At 39.9% G+C, this 24,142-nt stretch overlaps 1 protein-coding gene across 5 annotated transcripts in view; it reads right to left on the bottom strand.

Moving 5' to 3' along the window:
* Positions 1–24,142, bottom strand: part of Plc21C (Phospholipase C at 21C) — a 363,494-nt gene that overhangs the window by 2,596 nt on the left and 336,756 nt on the right. For 4 of the 5 annotated variants that reach the window (XM_065228987.1, XM_065228986.1, XM_065228984.1 and 1 more), the window contains exons 8-19: positions 19,259–19,456; positions 18,919–19,101; positions 18,394–18,574; positions 17,818–18,265; positions 3,962–4,209; positions 3,386–3,599; positions 3,007–3,164; positions 1,930–2,100; positions 1,338–1,857; positions 457–1,199; positions 287–396; positions 25–169 (exon numbers count right to left, since the gene is read on the bottom strand). In XM_065228987.1, coding sequence (XP_065085059.1) covers positions 25–169; positions 287–396; positions 457–1,199; positions 1,338–1,857; positions 1,930–2,100; positions 3,007–3,164; positions 3,386–3,599; positions 3,962–4,209; positions 17,818–18,265; positions 18,394–18,574; positions 18,919–19,101; positions 19,259–19,456 — 3,319 coding nt within the window. The remainder of the gene's footprint in view (positions 1–24; positions 170–286; positions 397–456; positions 1,200–1,337; positions 1,858–1,929; positions 2,101–3,006; positions 3,165–3,385; positions 3,600–3,961; positions 4,210–17,817; positions 18,266–18,393; positions 18,575–18,918; positions 19,102–19,258; positions 19,457–24,142) is intronic. The other variant, XM_065228988.1, reaches the window with a different exon arrangement.

Genomic DNA, 24,142 nt, shown 5'->3' with positions numbered 1-24,142 from the left:
TTGTAGGGCAACTGTTGGCCATACTTTCGCTCGGTGATCTTCGAGTCCTTGCTTCACGGCCTCGTGCTGCCGCTGAAGTTCATCACGCTTTCGTTCGTACGTTTTCGTCAGTCGGACTCGTTCAGCTACACCCTTTTCCACCAGCGTTGAATCCACTTCCCGTTTCATTCTGCATTGAAATTGGAATAAAATTATCCGTATGATGTGCCACTAGCAACCAAGCGTCTCCATCGGCTAAAATGGTGCTGGTGAGGACGCATGGTACCTTTCTACCGAAAATACTAACCTCTCCAATTCGTCCTTGTCTTTGTGCACCTGTGCCAGCAGTTTGACCTCATTCTTCCTGGATAACTGCAGCTGTCGCATCACCTCACTGGTTTCACGTTCGTGTTGTGTCTGAGAGGAGAATGATTCATAGTGAATTTCTAATAATAAAAAAAAAACATCAAACCCCACCTTCAGCTGCTTGATCTGACTTTCCTGTGATTGTCGTAGTAAATCATCCGCCAGGTTGTATATTACTTCGTGGTACTTTTCCAGAACGTCCCGATAGCTACTGGCATGGTCCCGGCAAATCTGTTTCAATCTCTCCGCTTGAGCACTGTTATCACACGAGTCCGCATCCGACGCGCAGGGTGGTATCCGAATGCTCATATCAGCCATATTTTTACTACTAAACCGTTTGACCAGCTTGTTACCCATACCGAACTTGCTCTTCTTGATCCCATCACTAAGATCTCCACTCTTCTGCGTTGTTACCTTAATCTTCTCCTTGTCGTGGTTTTTCTTCAGCGTCTTCAGTTCCTTCTCCAGAGCATCCCGTTTCTTCCGCACCTGCTTGTCCTCAAAGATTTTCTCCAATGGTTCGGCCACAATTTTACGAGCATCCGTTTGGTCTGCAGCATGGAATGACAGTTGTTGCTTCTCCAGCTGCAGTGGATGATGCTGCTGTTGAATGGTTGCTTGCTTTACCAGCAGCGGACTAGTTTGATCCATCGATGACTGTGCGACCGGTAAAGTCACTACCTTTGAGATCATTTCCAGAGGCATTTCCCGTTCGTGGTCACTGTCGGTAGATGCGGCCGCTGACGCCGCCAGGGCGGACGCTGTCTGCACACTGGGCCTGTGTAGCGGACTTCCACTCGTATTTTCACTAGCCTTCAACGTATCCTTTCTCGAACCTAGAGATACAATTACAACTGCAATTTGATGCATATGGGCAGAAAACGGAAAAAAAGAAGACACCAACAAAACATAAACATCGAGCAACTCAAAAACCAATGCAAAGCAAAATTACACTAAACACTACCATAACCTCTGCGGAAACATTATCTTACATGCATCTTCTTCCTCCTCGGGTTCCATATCCTCTTGCAGCACTGCCAACTGTTCCGAACGCTTTTCCAGCTCGCTTTGATACTTGATTGGATTGGCCAGGGCCTCCGCCAACTCGGACAACCCATCCGGAACGTAGTCCTTGACGACAATCGACAGAAACAGTGTGGCCAGCGTAATCGGTTGACCGACTTCCGTCCTCAGCGTTACATGCCTATACCCGGGACACATTCCAATCACAGGCAGCACTCGGTGACCGATCAGTTTTCCGCCTTCCTCGTACGCCGCTATTCTTATGCTGCCCAATTCCGGTAGTACGATTTTCTTAAACACAAACGGATCCTCGCCGTAGATCGGGTTTATCCCATTGTCCCGCACTATTCTGGTTCGAAATTTTTTCCGCACCGTATCTGCCGGCAGGCCAAACATGTCCACCTCAACGTAGGTGCCGACTTTCTTATCCGTTAGAAATTGACCCGACAGTACCGTCACGATCACCGTACCAGCGATGATACCGTCGACCTGGAAGTGTACAAAGTACGCAGTTAGCTTTGAAATCTCTTCTTGTTCAAAAGAAAAAGAAAAAAAACCTACAGTACTCTCGGCAAACGGGTCCAGCCGGCGGTCTTTCCGGCGCATAAACTCCGGCTTCAAAACGTATCCACACCGATGGTTGTATTCGAACAGTCCGAGATTCAGCTGCATGGCGAGATCGAGGGTTTGGTAGTTGAGGGCCACTAGTTGGCAACCGGCGTTCCAAAATAGCTGCAACGGAATACAATGCGGGGGAAGGGTGATTGAAAAATCTATTGGATAGAGTATGAAATCAAAAAATCACTTTTCAGTTATAAGTGCGTGACAGACCATGATTTACATATCTTTTTTTTTTATTTTAGTCGATGTAGTATTCTAAAAAATATTCTAAAATAATTTTAACTTCCTCTCACTCTGTCCTAAGACTTTGGATCTAAAAGTTGTTCTGCATTTTGGAACCTGGAAAATTTTCATTCCTAAACTTACAACATGGTTCGAAATTCCGAAAATGTATTGCATCTATAAATTATTGATATATTTAACTCCCTGCTTTTCCTGTGGTGGCACCCAAAAAATGTAACGAAAAAATTTATAGTTTTCAAGCATGACATAAACTGAATAACTTCATCCTACAACAAAGTAGGGGAACTGAGTGTTATACGCGCCAGCGGGGTAATAAGGCCATTTAAATTTTTCAAGTACTTTTAAAACAGCGATTGCCAACTTCAGGCATAACATTTGATAACGGCACAAAAGCATTTGTAAACAAACTTTTTAAGGCCCTTTACACGCGAACCAAAGTACGCCCACGCAAACCAATACCACTTTCGGATAGGTGACAGTTGTCCCTATCCGATGATGTTGTTGGTTTGCTTGGGCGTACTTTGGTTCGCGTGTAAAGGGCCTTAAAAAGTTTGTTTACAAATGCTTTTGTGCCGTTATCAAATGTTATGCCTGTTATTAAATTTTGGTTTTAAAGTCCATACAAAATTGCGGTTGATCATATTACACCGCTGGTGAGTTTCACACCACTTCCCCCTAGCAATTTAAACATCATTATTTCCAATAATACCATCGTGTTCTTGCGGGTCGGTTTACATTCAATTATACATACTTTCCATGTTTTTGTTTGCTCACCTGTGGCATGAAATTAGAGCTGTCGAAACGCGTCCCCGCCGGGTAGACACGTGACAACTGACGTTTGTTGTAGTTGACAAACTCAATGGGTCGCTCCTTCAGCAGTGTGGTTGCCTGTTTCTCATCAAATGAAGACATCTCGTAATAACGTGCCTTCTCTGTGCGTACGGGTTAATGATGGTCGGCAAGAAATGCGTGAAGAAGAACCACAACGGAAGGAAAATTATTAGAGCATAAACATTAATTACATCAGTAGTGCTTTTTCTGGCGCCCGGTTTTCTCCGGTCGGATGGCTAGACTCATAAAGCAGCAGAGTAGAGCATCCGGTCCCGTACAGTCCCCGGGTGCCTATGATGATGGCATTAAAGCTGATACTTACTTTCGGAATTTTCAAAACTACTAAAATGTACAGGTTGAACATAGTTGACGAGGGCGGAAATTTCCGCACCCGCTTCAGTCTCTTTGGTTTGCGGTACCTTGTCCGCCTCGGTGGATCCTATTGGTCCGGCTTGCGCTCCCGGCATCGACTCGTCGTCGCTCGAGCTATCCGTGTCCGATGAACCGGTGCTTTCCTTTGAACTCTGACGAATTTGCTGCTCGTCCAGTTCCAGGCAAGGAGATAGTGAAAAAAATAAAAGAAAATGGAATTTATACATTTCAAATCTTGACAAAGACAATGCTGCATGTACATGAATAAAGCAGAAGTGCTCGAAACGGATACGAAACTGGACGTTTTTAATCTGTGTTATGAACTGGGCCAACTTGACTGAAATCTGAGTTGGTTGAGTTCCGGAGTGGAATTTTCCCTGCGAGCAAAGTTAAAGTTTCTCAAGTGTGCCATGCATTTATTTAAACACCATTAGCATTTGCATTGGGGTTGTTTTCCTGTCCACTTTCATACCGATGCACATCGTTATCCCCAACCCGGCTAGTAAAGGTCACCGGTGAAAAGTACCTGTAATGGAGGTGCATGGTGCGGCACGTCGCCATTACCAGTTGCTATTGCTTGTGTGTTGGCGACGTTGGTGGGTAGTGTGGTGGTGCCGATGGTAGTCGAGGCGGTGATAATGAGAGTGCTACTGCTGTTGTTGTTATTGTTGCCGTTGCTACTGAAGTTACTGCTGATGCCGTTGTTGGTGTTGCTTGGAGCGGTGCTACTATCCTCCTGATTTTGTGACTGAGATTGCTGTAAGCTTGCACTGGCTGCATATTCGTAGGCAAAAGAGGGTGGTAGTAGAGAAAGAGAAAAAGAACAATAAGAAGAAACAGTAAAACACACCGCCAAAAGAGAAACAGGAAGATAGTGGAGAAAGTTTATAAGCTTTCCGCTGCTGCTATCATGTAGTGCCGTGGGATATTGCATGGATTAGGAGCACGGTGGGTTTGTTACCTGGTCCAACCCGTGTGGGGCGTAGTGCAAATGGGAAGACCGAAAATGAACAACTCCAGGATACAATCTTGATGATGTGGTTTTCCAGCACCATTGTAAATTTGGATGGCTTGGTGTTTGGTGTTCTATTTTCGTATGATAATTAATTGTGACTTAGGTCTTAGGTAGGACATAAAACGCACATCATAATGAAAGGTTTTTTTTCCACAAGCAGGGATAGTAAACCGACTATATATATCTGATGAATCACAATAATGGAATATGTAATACCATTCCATTTTCGCTCTATAATTAACAACCTATTCCGATACTTCGATGTGGCATGATATAAAGAGAATGTTTTGCCCGCAATGAAGGCCAAATGAAATTAAGAGATTATGTCTTTTTTGTCAAGTCATTGAACTTGGGAACATTTTTAATGTTCCAGGTTCCGAAGTTTTTTTAATAGTAGCCTAGAAATTTAGAACATTTTTATTCCAGGTTCAGTATCTAGGATGTTATTTTCATAGTCTCAGATTTGTGTGTGTGTGTGTGTGTGTGTGTGTGTGTGTGTGTGTGTGTCATCCTCTATCCCTCACCCAGCTGGGGGCGTTGGACAAGTAGAACTGCGAATAATTTGATCAAATCTCATGCTCCGTACTGGTGCCCTTTATGTTGTGAAGACTAGTACTTCAAAAAAGGTAACTTTTGAGGCAAGACAGGGTGTCCTCAACAGTTTTCTTCAGGATGTCGTGTTGAGCGGTTGTTTGTGTTGATTCGTGCAACGAGAGTCAATGTGTAGTGCATAAAGTGTTTTGTAGAAAATGATTTCATTCCGTAATGAGGAAAGTTTTTTTTTATTTAGCGGTGGTTGAGACCTCAGTTTTAACAAAGGAAAACAAAATTGAAATGGTGATTGGAGCACCAAGTGTTGTAATTTTTTTAATGCCCGTTAAACGATAAATTGGTCAGAAGATGACGAAGCAACGAACAGAATGGTGTCCGAGGCAAATAGGTTTGTGGTGTGAGTGATAGTTTTCTGCAAACCAAAGCGACGACCTGTTGAATCTTGCATTCAAAATAGCATCATACCTGAGCTTTTGTTACTGGGATGCCAGAACACCGGAGGATTACAGAAGATAAGTTTTTTGTTAATTCAATTCATTGAAAAAATCATTGAAATATTCTTCAGTCACTGATATTTATTGAAATTATTGTATACCAATCGTCCATTTAAATAACTTATTTTTCATTAAGAATGACTGGTTTGCTAAATTTAGCTATTTTAACCGATTTATTTGTTCCACATGCTAGCAATTTATGATCGATTCGGTTTCAGCTGACAACATTGTCCATCCTTCATTTTGTCTGCTCATCGTAAGCTGCTTCAAGTACATTCTTCTTTAAATGTCGTTAAGCTATCTGCCAACAGATGGCCTAGGGTGAACTCATGCTTTTTCGAAAGAGCGATTCACATACACTGCCGTTGAATAATACTCAGTGACGCGGGTTGTAGGGTGTACGGCAAGTTAATTTGGCTCATGTTTGCATCCCGTTCACTGGGTTCGCGGAGGTGTGGATAGGGTGGATCTCTGCTCGGGTATTAATGGGAAATATTTACTCATATTTGATTGGAGATTTACTCATTCTGTGGATGACCTGCGCTTTTGCGAGTTTGCATGGGCTCGGATATGAGTCGGCTTCATTTGCCGTGTATGTTGTTGTCTATTTTTATTTTTGGTGGGTTTTTCTTATACACGGTAAGAAAAAAGTATCCAACGGAAAGTTCACTTTTACCTACTTTTGACCAAGGTTGCAAAGACTCATTTCAGCTAAAATAGTGTTTTTCGGAATAATAAAACCAAAAGATGGTATGATGGGTTGTTTTACTTGTAACTTACAAGAATAGGTTACAAAGTATGCGTTGGAAACATAAAACCTGTAAATTTTGCTTTCTATGAGTCACAATCAGCGATTTGCTGATCGCTGAGTGAGTGATTGAGTGAGTGAGTGAGTTTGTGAAAAATCGCTGATTGTGACTCTCATGAAGTGAAATAAACAGGTTTAATATGTCAAACACATTCTTTGCAATCTCTTCTTGTATCCTACCAATTCAAAATTTGATCATGGCATCTAATTATTTCATAATTTAGCAAAACATTGTTTTAGCTGAGATGAGTCTTTGCAACCTTGCTTTTGACTAGTTTGTCTCCTTTTCTTCTTCTAATGTTGTCAAAAACGGAGGAGTAAAACCACCCAACAGGGGTAGTAAAGTGTGGGAACCCAACGTTGAGTATAACCATATTTACCTACTGTTTGGTACAACTAACTTACTTTTGGTTAAAAAGCCAGTGGAAAATTCCATACGAACTGCACACAAGTAAATGAAAATTACTTTGACCAGCTTTACCTACTTTTGGGTTCCTGCACTATAGTGCCGAGATGAGTGAAAAGAACTTAATTTTGGGTACTTTTTTCTAACCGTGTATCCGTAACCGTGTAATGTATTTTTGCTCATTGTAATAACATTGTAATAACTTTTATGTCATAAAGATAACTAACGGCAGTCAAAAATCAACGCAATCATAAATTATGTTTCAAAGTAGAACCGTTAGATTTTATTAACACTAAATTTTCAGGCTTGTTACAAGAATCGAACGGGTACACTACTACTGTTCCACATTGCAGCAGATGCTAACATAACTAATTTAATTTATGTTCTTTTTCTATTTTATTATAAAATTAATCCTTAATCAAGATTAAAATTAATAATTTTAAAATAGGCTAATCTTACATCATAATCCTTTTCAATATTGCAGCGGGTATCTCGTTTTGGTAGCTTAACTGTCTAGTATCTCTAGTCTAGTCTAGAATTGAGGTCTGAATCTTGGGTTGAAGGGAGTTTTCCTAAAAGTGTCTGGCTGAGGAAATGTGGAAAAATGCTATATTAATATTTCAGAAAAGTTAATTTTTTTGTTGCCGGGGACAAGTATCGATGTATCTTTACTAGCGAGAGATTCGACTCTGAAATACAGTTATATAATGATTATAAAATGTTTTATATAACAGTGCAGGGGAAGTTGGATGGTTACATAAATCAACAGAGAATAATTACGTTTCAAACTATATAAGATTTTACTATTCAATATGTTTGTTGGTCATATATTTCATGACATATTATTTTATCTCATTTTCTTATTGATGGGATAGCAACATTGCCATATCATATTTTTTTTTCATTTTTTTTTTCAGCTCATGACTAAATTATTCTACATTATCTTATCAATTGGTTCCCATCGATTATAGTACAGTACCCGGTCGATTTTGGCAACAAACCCAATAAATTTGTGTGGCCAAAATCTAACCATGTCAGGATCGAACGGGTACTGTAGCTGTACACTTAATTGAAGCAATGAACATTCATTAAAAGGTAGCTCGCTACAAAAACTCTTCCTATAAAAAATCATGTAGAAATCATTTAATAAAATAATTCACCTGACGATTTGCAGTACGTTGATTATTTTATATTTTACTCAAAGCAAAACTATAAAATTTAACATATAAATTTCATTGTATTTCTTATTATGTTGCGCACTTCTCATAATATTTTATGGATCGTTTAATTTTAGCTTGATAATTATTTTATTATTCTTGTGAATTTAGATCGGAAGGGATAGTGGATAACTTACATACATAAATAATTATTTTTCAGGTTTTGTTTCTCGTCATGCATGACATCATTTAGATGAGATTCAATTTCAATTTTATTGTTAGTCCTGTTAGTTATTCATCACTCTTTTTCAATTACTCTAAAAAGAGAATATTAAGTATCCTTCGAGCTAAACATATTTACTTGCTATCATTACTATACCCTTAACATTTCAGTGTTACATCCACCTACCATTGTAAGCAGAGGAGACATAGAGGTGCATCTTATTATGTGTACAATATTTATTATTTTTATTGCATCCATTTAATTGTATTCCCTACATTTCATATTTTAATGTTCCGATATACTTCATTTCACCATTACATATATTTACATTATATAAATAAATACTGGGTTGGGTGGGAGCATCAGGGTATCATTTGACCTGAAACTGGACGATGGAGTGGTATGACAACCGGAGTCTAGGAGGGAATAAACACTATCATTTTCTTTATCCTACCGATTCGATTGTGGTGGTGTAAATTCTACTCCAACAGTTTCAGTGAGATTGACGCACCCTTCTTAACAAACCATCCTGTAGGAAGCTTAATAAGTATTGCGAATTGCGTTATTCGATTTGTTGGATCGTATCGTTGGAAGGAGATTCTCAAATTCCCGTCGATTTCGCGTAAGTGTCTCTGCTTACGGGTCCACCCCTCCGTTTTTGGCCCTTCAAACAGCGATATTGTGAATTCAGATCGGTAGCTCAAATTGATCTTGCTATTAAGTGGAGCTGCATACAAGACAAGATCTTTGAAGGGATGGTGGCTACCTTACATACATACATACATACAAGACAGGGTGTCCTCAACAAGTTAAGGGAACATGATGCACTAGATGTCCACAACAGGTACAGCAAAACATCACATAGACGCCCTTATTCACACTAACTACTCAGGGGGTAGAAGGTCAAGAAAAGCCACCGCCGCCAACTAAAGCTTGAACCGGGTACCTGGGACTCCCACGATATACCCGCGGCAATGGTCAGCAGACGATGCCCTGTGCGTATTTAGTATGTAATATGTTTTATTTGGATACACAAAATGTTTGAAGCCATGCGTCATCTAAACCATAATTTGCATCACCACAAATACACTTGTCAACAATTTTCAACTGGAACGTACTCACCAAAACACTTCACCCGGGAACGCATTCCCGATGCTTCCACGCATATTTTTCTCTCCACTCCAACCACACAACAAACAAATATCATTTTTCTTTTTCAAGACACTACGTGCACAAAGCAATGCACATCGCAAAACCCTCATCACCGCGTAAATAAAAAGAAATTAAAATTTTCACTCGCGATGCCACAAATTTTTAGTCCGGGAGAAACAATAAAACCACGCAGCGCCAAATCTTCTGATGCTTGCAATTTTGCAAACATAATGAATCATGTTTTCTTTCTTGATTCTAAAACTTCTCGGAAAGCGAGAAAACCACCACTCACACACGTATAACCGTCCGGGAGGCAGAGTGCCAGCGCTAATCCGGCAAATGCAGCCGAAAACTATGAAAGAGAATGCACGCACAAAACAGAGAGCAAATTTAGACACAACCGTATCCAAAGGCGTTCGAAACTCGACTCATTTTCATAGTCTCAGATTTTTAAATTATTTTCTAAATCCCGCAGTTTTTTATAAACCCTGAACCTTTAACATATTTGAGAGCCTCTGGATCTCCATCATACAAGTTTTGATATTTTTTTTTCTTGTCTCACCTTGAAAGGGTCTTCTACTTAATCTACTTCAGGCAAGTATGCATTTATTCAAAACCATTCTTCGCCTGACCAATCGCTATGTTCCAAATCCGGTCAGCACTTCTCTAGTGCAGTTGTGGCTCAAGATTACGACACCGCACAGAGATTAAAGTATCGGCGCCGTGAACTTACCTTCAGATCGAAAATCGGATTTCAGCTGCATTAATGGCGGTAAGCCCCAACTCGGATTAACTTTTAATACCGTCCCAGTTTGGATGATCTGCAAAATATTTGCTTAAAGCCCCATTGATTAACAGCCGGACATTCTTGATCGGGATTTAATGCTAGTTCCAACCGGTAGGAGCTTACCACCAAAAAAACCACATCAGTTTGTTTGGTCCTGTGTTATCCCGATTACACCGCAACGATCTTGTTTAGTTATTTGGTGACTACAACCAGTCTGGGCTGATTTGACATATTTCTACAATTGATCATCCATTGCCAGGTAAGTCGATAGGTACCTTGATCCAACCATTGCTGTTTTTTGATCGTACATGCCTGCTGTGGCTATGTTCAATAGGGTAGGTCAACTTAACAACCCCCTACTCCCTATAGCTCTTTCGATTGGTATTGAGGTCCCCAACAACTGTGCCCAATTTAAACGAATTTGGTTACGAGTATATAGACTTCTCTGACGTTTGTGAAATGCACAAGTATTAGTGCAGAACTTGGGGTAAATTATAAGTATTAGTGCAAAAAAACCTTTGAACTTACCCAAAATTCATAAACGTCAGATAAGTCTGTGGGAAATAGCATAGCATAGCATACCATAAGCGATTGCACAAATCGTGGGGGACTATATAATGGTCAACCAATGCATTTTGCAGGAAATATCGTGTGTTGCCGTGAAAAAAACACTTGGAATAAAATCTGCAAATCAAGCATCGCATTATACACCTGACCACATCCTTACAATCGCAGGGGTTAGGAAGGAAAATTAGTCCAACATCTACTTAAGAAGGTGCAGGGAACACATACTACCTTCAAAGATACCACGGGAGGGAACATTTGTGTTAGTAGGAAATGGAATATATTTAGGAATCTCTATTCGGTCATATAAAGTAAAGACTATGTGAAAATGTAAACAAAATTAAATAAATCCAAAAGGAACGACCTCACCTGTAAAAGATCTGTCTGTGGGAAATGAACCAAAACTGTTCAATTGCTTGGCAAAAATTCAAAAAGTCGCTCAATGTTCACCAAACTATGGATGTGCTCATAATTTATTATATAAATAATGCTCATGTTCATAAAAGGTGTCCCACATCAAATTGCATCATGAAAAATACGCTGTAGAAAATTACCTAGTTGACCGATCCTTTTCAAACTTTCAGACAATAAAATATAGCCCATTACTAAGCTTTTGGCATATTTATTTCATTCCACTTCAGTACCATAACCGTACGCTCGCACCTTACGCTTAATTATACTCATTAGATTCTGTACAACATTTGGCTGCAGCTTCTTCTGCACGGAAACCCACTTTTTCTTCATGTCTTCCTCAGATTTGACCTCCTTGGGATGCTTCCGTAGGGCCTGCTTCATAATAGCCCAGTATTTTTCGATGGACCTTAGTTCCGGTGCGATGGGGGAGTTCATGACCTTGGGTATGAAAGTGACCCCGTTGGCTTCATACCACTCCAGGACAACATTTGAATAGTGGAACGAAGCTAGATCCGGCTAGAAGATCGTAGGGCCCTCGTGTTGCTTCAACAGAGGAAGCAGACGCTTTTGTGGACACTCTTTGAGGTAGATCCCCCCGTTTACAGTCCCGGTAGTCACAGCAATAAAAATACAATGTAAACAATACACTCTAAACTACTTCTACCGTAATTTTCAAGAGAAAATACTCAATAATGGATGATTTTCTACAGCGTTTTTTTTTCGAGATGAAATTTCATGTGGGACACCCTTAAGTATGTCATAAAAGTGTATCCGTGGCATTAGATTGAGAAAACTATACAGAACAACTTCGTCTAAGATTTCAATTCGACTTCTGTGCAAAAAGTTATTAATTTTTATATTTATGGCCAAGTGCTCCGCGCAAACCTACTGTCAGTTATATAAGCTTGTATGTACTTGCGGAAGACTAGGCCAACAGTAAAAACATAAAACCTCGATGGTTGCATAGTCTTCTTTATCTAAGTTCTCCTAAGTTTGGTTAAAAATAAGCTACTATTGAAATTTTGACAAGCAAATGAACAGTTTTGTTCCGTTTTCCATACATTTTTCAATACAAACTTTAAATATCTTCCGCAAATTCAGATCGTAACCGATTTCGATCAAATGTGGCACAGTTTCTGGGGACCTCAATACGAGTCTGCGGAGCCAGGGGTTGCGATCTGCCAAATCAACATGACCCACCCTAATGTTAAATCTGCATGGTTTAGCGCAAATCAACTCGATGTTGAACATACACTTTCGGCTGCTTGATTTTGTGCTGGTAAATGAAGCTGCCGTACACTTAAAAAATATATCACATAGGGGAAAAGTTGGCTTCGGCAATACCTTAACCTATTATCGTCGGGGGGGTAAACAACTTCCTTGAGACCTCAATTTTGGCATGTGGATACATTGTATTTCTGAGCAACTATTGGCCAAATTTGAGTGCTCTAGGACTTTGTATACCCCCTGACGATAATAGGTTAAGGTATTGCCGAAGCCAAATTTTCCCCTATATAATGGAAAAAAAACCATGTGAATTTCACATAGTTCTCCTGTGATCCCATAACTGTAAGTTCCTCCACAAAATCACATGAAAATTATACGACCGATGAAATTAATATGAATAATCATTTAAAAATCATGTGATCCCATAAATGTTATGTGAAATTCAGATGATATCAATTAATTTTGATAATGGATAAAAATCTTGTGATTTTCCAATGGAAGCTACATAAAAACTATTTTTGGTGTTCTGGAATGTACTTTTGTCGATGTCTCCGAACCTTTGATAATTCCCGACGCCAATCATCCAGCTTTGGCTTCAATCTATCGAACTTTCGTAGAACAGATTTTGCTGCTTCGAGTCACTCCTTGACTCAGGCAGATTGGCTGTTACTTGATTCGTTACTTGATAAAGCCGTGAACTAATTTGACGAGGGCAATAGTCGATTGCGTCCCTCTGAGAAGACCTCGTAGTCGAATGCTCGATTATCGAAGCTGGGATGGCAGGTGTATTCAGAAAAAAAATCTTCAACGATATCGACGAATTGTCGTCACATGTTTTCGGTGTTATTTATAAAAATTGCGGGCGGGAGAAGGTGTTCAATATTCCAGATTCTTAAAAATAAGTCTTTAAAACATGCCTTCTTAAAAGTCAACCCAATTCGTGAGAGATGGGAGGAAATGCTATACTTATATCAACATGAAGCTTTTGTGCGATAATTTATCAGCTAGAGAAAGTTCTAAAGAGGATAGATTGAAAGTTTCTCTAGAATACGGCAGTGTGAAAATCGAACAGAAGTTTAAAATTGAGTGAAGGGCCATTAATGCGACAATGCTAATCAAACGCACGCTCCTTTACCTAGCTCATTCATTGCACGACTAGATTTGAGGTTTGTCCTCAAATTCACAGGCAAAAGAGTGCCCTTTTGACTTGATCATATACTGTCTGCGGCAGTGGAATAGTTCTAGTGACGTTGCATTTCCAGGCCATGGTGTGTTATAATGCAATTCTTCTTTACCTAACTATTGTTTTGCTTCTCATGCTCGTCATGACAAACGTAGTCATCTCAGAGAGAAGCGCTATAAAAGTTCAACAGATAAAGTGAGGGGTTAGTGGATTTTCCTATGTTTCAAGGGGTGAATCGATTACGACGAGCCTCGGTAGCTCAGTGGTTACCGTTTCTGCTTACTGAGCAGAAGGTCGGGAGTTCAATCCCAGGCCCGTCCCCTTCCTTGCAATTTTTCACTTTGCCTTATTCTATACCCACTAGATTTTAATGAAAACAAATTCTTCTTTAACACCGATCGCACCACTTACCACAGTGTGGGTCCTGATCTAAAAATAGGAATTGGATGAGTGCGCGCGCGCGTGTGTGTGTGTGTGTTTGTGTATTATAATCGCTCTACAAAAAAACGATCCCTGCGTGTGCGTGTGCAACCTTTCCTCACATCCAACATCCCAGTGATTTCTCGTGGAAGCGCAGAGGATTTCTCGGTTTCCTTCACAGCGAGTACCACGTCAACACATTGCTTCCCATTCCCTAGTTGACCTGCATTCGGACACGGCCGGCGCTGGTATTGCTAAATATTAGATCTCCAGTTCTTACACATTGAGGATGCATGTTAGTCCCAAACATCATCTGTTGGTTCTCCGTGTAATTGCAGCTGATCTGGTAATAACAGAGCAGCAACCGTGGGCGGTCAATCTGATTTTTTTTTTTTTCGAGGGGTGAATCGATTAGCTTGGGACCGAAGATAGTACCAGAGCTGAGCCAAAAAGTTGAGCACGTTTCTTCGGGACCTTCTGGTCTTAGAATTACATCTATGGTAGAGTGGTGTTGCGTGCTGTACCATCATGAGCATTGTTGACGGTTTATGGTTTTGTTATGGTCTTCAAGTCTATTCTAAGCTTTATAAACCTCTTCAAAACCATGATAAAACCAAAATTGTTACTCGGACAGGGAAATTCGTAGAAGTTACGATAAAATCATTTGAGTTAAGAAAATTTCGTAGAAGTTTGGGGATTTTGTCAAAGTTCAGGGAACGTTGTAAAATTATAAGGAATTTCATAGATCTTCAGGAAACTTCGTAGAATTTTCAAAACCTTAGAAGAAGTGCATGAAACTGCTCATAAGTTCTGGATTTTTCTAGAAGTACAGAAAATTTTACAGGAGTTCAGTTAACTTTGCAACTTTAGTGAACTTCGAAAAGTGCGGAGGATTTTGAATAACTTCAGCAAATTTTGTAGTAGATAAGAAAATTTTGTAGTGTTTCATGAAAATTTAGCGAACTTTAGAGAAATTTTGCAAATTTTGTAGATATTAAGGTAACTTCATTGAAGATCAGGGATTTTTCATTGGACTTCTGAAAACTTCAGGGACTTTGTTGATGTTCAGGAAACACCGTAGAAATTTAGGAACAGGGTGGCCACTGAATTTAAGAAATTAAATTCTCGTTTTTCCCGGGTGCCTGACACATTTTTCCCGGTTAAATTTAAATATATTAATATGGTAAAACATGAATACCGGCATGATTGAGTTCAGCAATTGAAGCCACTGAAAAAAGCTACGACATTTTATTTTAAATACAAAGAAAAAATCCGGAAAAAAAACTCTTTCCCTCCACAAAAAACAATATAAGTTTTCAGAATTTTGAAAATTTATTAGTTTTCAAGATCGTACCAAATTGTCCACTAGGCTCCATAATATGTTTGTAACGATTTCTCGATAACGATACAACCTATAGACTTGATTCAAATCACATTATCATTTCAAGCCAGGTGTAATCGAATGGCAAAATCACAATTTTTGGTGTAAATACAGATTTTTTCAAATTGTCTATATGGACCATAGCATGCTATAAGTACGAAAGGCATCAAAATCAAATTTTGTAAAAATATTTTGGCATGTGAAAAATCAACTTCTTTCTTTGTTTTTGTTTATACGGTTTGTTTTATACGGTAAATATCCCTCGTGTAAATAAAGACCTGAGTGTAAATTATTTGAGAGATCTCCAGCTGATCATAAATTTCAATTACTTCTGGTTGATTTTTCAAGACTTCTGGTTGATCAAGATGAAGATCTGAAGATCTTAAACTGTCCTCTTTATATTTCTACAAGACTTCAGGTTGACAAAGATCATTCTGAAGATCTTAATTTGTTCAAAAATTGAAATGACGTCCTCAGGTATTCTCCCAAGACAGCAGCTCGAAAACTTCAATAGAGTCTCATTTTTCAAGACTTCAAGGTGATCAAGATATAGATCTGAAGATCTTTAACTGTTCTCTGGGGTTTTTTCATGGCTTGCTTGGCAACAAGTATTATATTATGATCGTCAACTGTTCAGAAATTCAAATGACGTCTCCTAGATATTTTATCAAGGTTGATCACGAAGTAGAAGTTGTAAATTTTAAAATTTTTTGACTAGTGCCCTCCACGATCATCTAACATTATTACTTTGTTTCTAACTGGATGTAATATTTAATTAAAAATGAAAGTGTCCGAAATTTGAATCGTCCGAAATTTGAATCGGAACGGTATTTAAAAGATCTTCAGCTAATCGAATTTCAGTTGAGTCTTGTGGTTTTTCAGATCGATCAAGTATTATTCTAAAAAAAAACTTATTTTGGTTACACTATTCACAGACAAAATTTTCATGAACGAGCCTAAAATATTAAGTCAAAATCTTTATGTCTACAGCACAAATATTCACATGACTGCTTAACATTCAAAACGCCTTTGGAAGTCTTCAGGGTCAACGTGAATTCAAACATTTTCACAACACATTAAATATATTCAAAATTTCAAAATGTCTGCGGCAAAAAATGTAAAATTGAAGCCATGTTTTGAAATTTGGCGTCCATGGATCAAACGCCCTTCGATTATGCTTTGTTTTTAATTTCTAAACCACTATACAATTCATAGGCCACAGTTCGCTCTCAGCTTTTGTCGAAACCGGTAGCAGCAGTTGCACTTCTCGGTTTTGATCACACGATCTCAAACACACTAATCCAGGCTACCGCTGTTCGGTAAATTTTAAATAAAGGAACTATTCGGTAAAAGTTAAAAAAAATATTAAATTTATTCCGAATTTGTACAGGTTTTGTTCAGTGAATCCCATTGATTAATAATTTGTCAATTTAACGTATAACAATCATTTAAAAAATGTACCAACCTGTTAAGGTGTTAAAAACCCGGTAAAATAGCAAACAAAAAATGAATTCCTAGCTCAATCTTCCCCGATTTGCATGAAACATTGCAAAATTTGTTTTTTATAGTCAATCATATCCGATATTTTTCAAAAAATCCAAACTTGAAAATGTTACTGCTAATCCAAATGACATGTGAGGCAAAGTTGTAAGGAAAATTAATCCCGTTTCGGAAAACATACACACGGAAAAATAATTCATGTTATTTTGGGTAAAAGATCTAAAAAAGTGTTTCAAACATAAACAACAACAAAAAAACATCATCTCCAATAATGTATGAATATGTTTTATTTGAAAGCTCATCAAATATATTTTTTCAATGTGTCCAACTTTAAATTTTCGCTGAATAACTTCAGCAAAAATTTAAAGTTGGACACATTGAAAAAAAAAATACGAAAATGATAGAACAACAACTTCAAATTAAATTTATGAACTTTTTATACAAGTTTTTGTAAAATTTTACACAGAAAACTTTGTTAACCCTCATTTTTTTTAATGGAATTACAAGATACAAAATGGCTGAATTTTAGCTCAAATGTGAATCATAACAATCAATCATGCAAATTTGAGAACTTTGAGTCTGATCTATTCGTCATTTGGCGTGGAACTGCTCTATATGCGGTATTATTTCGGTGTCATTTGTTTATTGTCTTTAACTGGTGCAGTTTCTTAGCCCAAATGAGTTCAAATTTTGGGAAGACAATCAGGAACTAATTTTGAACTGAAAGCGCTAGGTAGAAAAAATATATAATATTTTAAACCACCCTCAACTGTAACGTAGTACATACAAAATTGCCTATCGTACTTTATAATAGGAAACCTTGAAAAATCTCCATAAAACAGTTGGGACAAATCGAGAAGTCCTTCTTAATCAAAAACTGCACCGCAAAACCACAAACCCCACCACCGGTTCGCTCTTCGAATGTTGACATAGTAAGTTGCGTCAGGATAATCCAGCGGAACTTAATTTCCCCGGTCATTAAAATAGCGCGCATGAAGCCAGCAGAGAAGAGCAGCAGAGGCTTTGAACGGTTAGTGAAGTTACAAGAAATGGGAATGTAACGATCCTGGCGGTCGATGCCAACTTGTAAAGCACGTACCTGGTGTGGCTGCTACACCGGTACTGCTACCATTACCGGTGCTGGTGGTGATGAGTGTTGCCGTTCCGGCCGCCGCGGTCGCCATCAAGGTGGCGGAAGTGGTGTTTGCGTTTATGTTATTGCTGACATTATTATTGGCGCTCGCGTTGTTACCTGCGATGATGGTACCGCCGGCCACGGTGGTTATATTGCTATTGGATGTCGCCACTGCATTGGCCGCTCCTCCTGCCACCGCTGCTGCTGCCGCTGCCGCCGTTGGACTAGTGATTGTGCCCTTTTTGTGGTGATGATGGTGATGGTGGTGCTTTTTCTTATTCTTAATGATGATTTTTCGCTTAAGTGACGCTGGTGAGGGCAAAACCATTGTGGGCTCAAGGGGATGGGAATCTAGGGGCCTATCTAGTAACATATCTCCAAAAATATCACGACAGTAGTTTGCTATCTTTGCCTGCGGAAGAGAAGATTGATGAAAGCGTAAATTGAGTCGTCCTCAGTTGCGAAACGTGACGTGCCATGCGTCTCCATAGGCGAGCAAGGGTGTGATGTAGACGCATGGTATCCCATATTTCAACCAACCTGCTGCCTCGGGTTACAGTGGTTCTCAAAACTTAGTATCACAGGAAATTCGGATGTCTTGAATGCTGTTTCAGCTATTGCTTCTAGTACGTTTCTTGCACAAATTTCTGGAACAAAGGTGTAGCCGTGAACGATAATGGGCTCCTCCGTGCGACCGTTCCAGAAATCCAACTCGACACATCTGCAAACAGTATGGGAACAAGAACGAAAAACTGTGGTAATTTGAGCAAACTATGCTGCTGCGTTATTGAAGAAACAAATGGTTTGCCATAAGAGCATCTTGGAAAGACAGGAAATAGCGCTCGGTAGATGAAACTTGCACTGCACTTTTTAATTAGTTTTTCCACTGACGCTCAAAAGACGACGAGCGATCTCGGTGAATAGTGAAAATGGATGGCTTGCCATTTCGAGCTTGAAAATTTTCTCAAAAGAAAGAGTTAATTAATTTGGAGCAGCATTAATTTGGATTTTTACGGTTAAAGTGCAGCGAGGGCATATTTCGAGAAAGTTTTTCCCTGCACTTACCTGCATCCGGCGAGCAAACTCTGTCGGTAAATTTCCACCGAGCTTTTGCCCGTTATCTGATGACCCGTCAGGTAGGTGTTGTGCGATGAGTTGATAAAGTAATGTGACAGTGGTTGATCCATGTCATCGCACAGGTCCAGCTTGCTCGGTGCCATGATTGGGTTATCTTCTGACATTAAGTATCTGCCGAAGGGGGAAGAAAATATCATTAATCCAAGTGATGTAGAACTTGTGCCACTCTCAGCGCTTTTGAAGAGGTGTAATTTTTTCGATTGATGGTGTCACCTGCTTAGGTGACTCAACGAAGGAAAAGTTTTCCCCATACTCACAACCAACTCACCTCAAAAAACCATCGAAGCTGAGCTGTCCTTTTTGGGCGTTAAACTTGTTCGGTTCGTACTCCTGAATCAGCTCTCTTGCCCGGGCCGTGTTTGCGTAGGGATGTAGAATTTCATTTAGCCTCGGGTCACGCTGGGTTTTGTTCAAAAAATCAACTAGCTGTGACGTGGACATGAGCCGCCGCTTTGACGTTCCGACTCTGTTCCGGCGACGGGGGAGAAAAAGGTTAAACAAATGTTTGATAAATGGTACTAAAAATAGCGAGTATTTAACATTGACCTATCCGCTACAAGGGGGTCACGCGCATCATTGAGGTCGGGTTGGGTTGGGTTGGGTTGGGTGAGGTAGAATCAATCATTTCTCAAGCATGCGAGATTGTTCCCCCGGGCAGAAGAGATTGAAGATTCATATAAAAGTTTAAATTACAGTTGTCGTTTCTGTCACTTACGTTCTCCTTGCTCCGTGCAGTTTACAGCAGCTGTGTCAGTGGAATGGATAAAGGGTTGGAAATAGGAGAAGCTCTGTAGAAGTTCATGTTACCGACTGGAATCAATCACTGCCAAGATTGAGATCCACCGAGACATAATCTACATCATTTTCTTTCACCTTTTAAGTGAGGACTCTACCATTGCTCCCATTGCTCGGCAATGGAATGATGGCGTGAGGTCAGGGTTTAAGTTTGCTTGTATCGGCAGTAATAGAAATATTGTTTTTTTTTTGCGATTCTTTAAAAACTTTCATATGAACATTCAGTACGAAAATGAACTGGTTACTAGTTAACTGTTTTCCCAAAAGTTGCCAAGAAAGATGACAGAGTTTTAAAAAATGATGGTCAACACAATTGATTGGAGTTATTACTGCTCGGGTCTTCCGATGGCCTAATAGCCAGGTATGGTGTCCGATCCTTAGGCTGTTTGGTGCCGGTTTGATTGTATTCGTTTCGTAGAACGAAAAACCGAGCCAACGGCCAAATTTTGTCAACGAATTTTTTACTCAATACATTGACATTGTTGCTCTCTGCGTCAGAGAGCGTATAGGGCGTCGTTGTGCCAATTTGGCCGTGGCACATTTCGAGTATGAGAGAGTGATTGCAGTTAGATCAAAAGTGCCTGAGAAAATTGCAAGAACTTTCGCGGATCATCCGAAGTTACAACTTCAGCCCTGCGCTGGAGAATTTCAGCCCTGGGCTGGTTCGTTTTCGTCAGACAAGCTGACATAACACTCTTAAAATTCTCATCGAAATCACTTTTAACGGTAAATTTAAATGTTTCTTAGTTGGTACTACCGCCGCTTGTGGCGTACATAACCAATTCCCTTGCGTATGACGTTTACACACTACAGCTATCTGTTGAGTGTATTGCCCATCAGATGGCGGTAAGGTTTACAATGATAAATGTTCAATGTGTTTTGTCTGTTTGTCTGTGATCTAATATTGAGGTAACGTTAGGATAAAATCAAAACATTGTTAAATATAACGCATCACTTTCAAAAATACTTCACTTCGCAACCGATAAACCATTCGGACGGCCATATGAGTACCCAAGTAACCATATAGTCTCAATATAGCTTTGTATACACTTACTTTGCTTGAGTATGGTTAGTTGGGGAATCCGATGATACTATCACTTCTTGAAACTAATCCCTTTCATATTTCTTTCATTCTCTTTTCGCACTTTGCCTATAGCACCATCTTATACTAATCTATACATTGATTCAATGATGTACAGACCGGTCTTTCTGAGTACTCGGTGGACCACCGACATAAGAAGCGAGCTTCCCAAGTAACCAAAAGTTCTGATAAAAGGCTATTTGTGGCTTAAGCAGCTTGGTTGGTGGTGGTCTATAGAATTCTAAGCAGCCTCATTTTTAAGTCGTTATAAGAACATGAAAGTTCCGCTTTCATAATTGAAGAGCATTTTAAGCAGCTTCTGGCGCTACTTGAACGAAACTTTAAGAAAATAAATTAGAAAAGGTTTTTGTCCTGTGTGTATTTATATTTAATCCTCACTTTTATGAAAGTTATTTCTAAAGGCAAGTATTAATGTGCCATCTCACTGCGTCCTAGCAAGAAGTACGGTCGACTTGTTTCGCGCTCCGTTGTTTTGGAAGTTTTCTCGGTATTCGCTTGATATAAATTATCAGTTTTTTTTCTCACTAAGTGACTCCTGGCATAGTTCCCGGTAAATTGATCGAAAAGTGAGTTTTTTTTTAGTAGAAAGTGTCATTTTCGGAAAGAGTAATCCATGCTATTGGAAATTCGCGAACCAATTTGGGCATCATCGTTGCGTGGTCACGCATACGCGCTTACGCATACCCGCGCACGTATCATCATCATCGAGTGTGAGCACCCGTTTCTACATCTACATCGTTCATCAATCATCGTGCGCCTGTGTGCGCTGTGTACCGAGCCTCGATCAAGTGCACCACAACGAAGGTCATCCACGCAGTGCGTCTCTTCCAGCCATCTGCGTAAACGCCTACACATATAACGCTCGGTGATAGTAGTATAGAATTATCAGATAAGTTTTTGTTTTTTTTTGTTTCTTTTCCTCCCCCATTAGTTAAATTTTCATTTTGTATTTCTGTGTTTGTAGTGTTTTCTGTGTATTGTGTCTGTGCGTTCAGTGGGAGAGCGTTTTGCGCTCCCCCTAGTTGAACAAAATGGATGTTTTGTCAGAAGACGACATGGATGACCATTCATCTCAGAATAATGATGATGTCATCCCTGGTTCGTCGTCTCAGTCTGACAATGGACAGGCTGAGAAAAGCTCCAGATTGCGGGCCTACCCGAATGACTCGACTGGCCCATGGGTTGTCTATTTTCAGCCCAAAAACAAACCCTTGAATGTTGTTCAGATATCTGATGATCTGACAAAGCGATTCTCTGTCGTGACCGAAATAACGAAGGTTAGGCACAACAAACTTCGTGTGACCGTCGCTAACCTGAAACAGGCCAATGAAATTGCTGTTTCCCAGTTTTTCACACTGGAATATAGGGTGTACATTAGGGTGTTTCATTTTGAAAAAAGTGATGAATTTTTGATAGGCCACCCTCCAGTTCGATTCATAGCCCCAAAATATGAACCTGTGCAAAAAATGGTAAAGATTGATGAAGGTTTAGAGGTCGCGCCAATGATTTGGATTTTGTATGGAGATTTTGGTGAATTAGTATGGGAAATTATTGATTTTCGTTTACATTGCTCTAACTTTGGTTGTAGTTGTCCAAACGTTGAAAAAAAAAAATATGTGGTTGTCATGACAATGATCAACAAGCCTGTTGTTGTTGCGATGAAATTGGCGTTGTTGCCTTGTACATATTCATCTGTCAATTTACCCTATTTTGCCATTTTTTCACATTTTTATAATTCTTGATACGCTGCAAAACTGAGCGTAGCAACTGTAGGCTTTTTGTTTATTGCCATAGCAATAACATACTAAATTTTTTCGACATTTGGACAAGTAGAAGCAAAGTTATAGCGATATAAGCGATTTTTTAAATTCTTCCATAGTAATTCCCATACAAATTTCAAATCATTGGCGCGACCTCTAAACCTTCATCAATCTTTACCAATTTTTGCACAGGTTCATATTTTGGGGCTATGAATCGAACTGGAGGGTGGCCCATCAGAAATTCATCACTTTTTTCAGAATGAAGCACCCTAGTGTACATTCCAGCCTCTGATGTGGAGATCGAAGGCGTGGTCACTGAGGCGAGTCTGAACCCCGAGATACTGGAGAAGCAAGCGGTTGGCCGATTTAAGAACCCCTTGCTTCCTCCGGTAAAGATACTGGCCGTTCATAGAATGAAGTCAGTATCGCTCAGCGAGGGTAAAAAGAGTTTTACCCCCACAGACTCGTTTCGGGTGACCTTTTCTGGATCTGCCCTTCCTCAATACATTGAGCTGGGAAAACTTCGTCTTCCTGTGCGGTTGTTTGTACCTCGGGTCATGAACTGCCAGAATTGTAAGCGGTTGGGACATACGGCCTCCCACTGCGGCAACAAGGCACGCTGCTCCACATGCGGGGAGAAGCATGAGGATGGCGCCTGCGCAGCTACTGCACCAAAATGCGTGTACTGCAACGGAACTCCTCCTCATGCTCTCTCGTCGTGCCCGGCGTACAAACAGCTCGGGAACAAAATGAAACGCTCCCTTAAGGAACGTTCCAGGCGGTCTTTTGCAGAAATGCTTAAGACAGCCACGCCATCGACCAATGACAAAAATCCCTTTTCTCTTTTGTCAGATGACGAGACTGACTCTGACTTGGCTGAGGAGGGAGTTTCTTTCAGTTTTCCGGAAGGTTCTGCCCGGAAACGAAAACGCATCCGTTCGCGGATTGTTGCAAATAAAGAACCCCAAATCAGCTTGCCCAAATCAAGGAGTGGTGGAAAAAAGGAGACTTCTACTCCTCCTGGATTCCGCAGAACTGACTATACCCAGGATTTTCCACCTCTTCCGGGGACATCCAAAACCCCTGATGCCCCAATTTTAAGAACAGAAACCCCTTCTTCATCTGGGTTGTTCTCATTTGATGACATTGTGGACGGTATTCTCAAATACCTCAACATTTCTGATCCTCTGAAAAGCATTGTCCTCACATTGCTTCCCACTGTGAAATCCTTCTTGAAGCAATTGACTTCAAAATGGCCCCTTCTTGCAGCTATCATCTCCTTCGATGGATAATTTTCCAAACGAGGTCGGGGATTTGATCACTGTTCTACAGTGGAATTGTCGAAGTCTTATCCCGAAATTAGATTCGTTCAAGTATTTAGTCCATAACAATAATTGCGATGCATTTGCCCTCTGTGAAACATGGCTCTCTTCAGAAATTGATCTCCCTTTTTTTGATTTTAACATTATTCGATTGGATCGTGAGGATTCACGTG

Source organism: Ochlerotatus camptorhynchus, unplaced genomic scaffold (assembly GCF_037179485.1).
Source record: "Ochlerotatus camptorhynchus isolate MF236.1 unplaced genomic scaffold, CSIRO-AGI_Acam_v1.1 ptg000305l, whole genome shotgun sequence".
NCBI classification, from domain to species: Eukaryota; Metazoa; Arthropoda; class Insecta; order Diptera; family Culicidae; genus Ochlerotatus; species Ochlerotatus camptorhynchus.
This window is presented reverse-complemented; position numbering and strand designations above follow the sequence as displayed.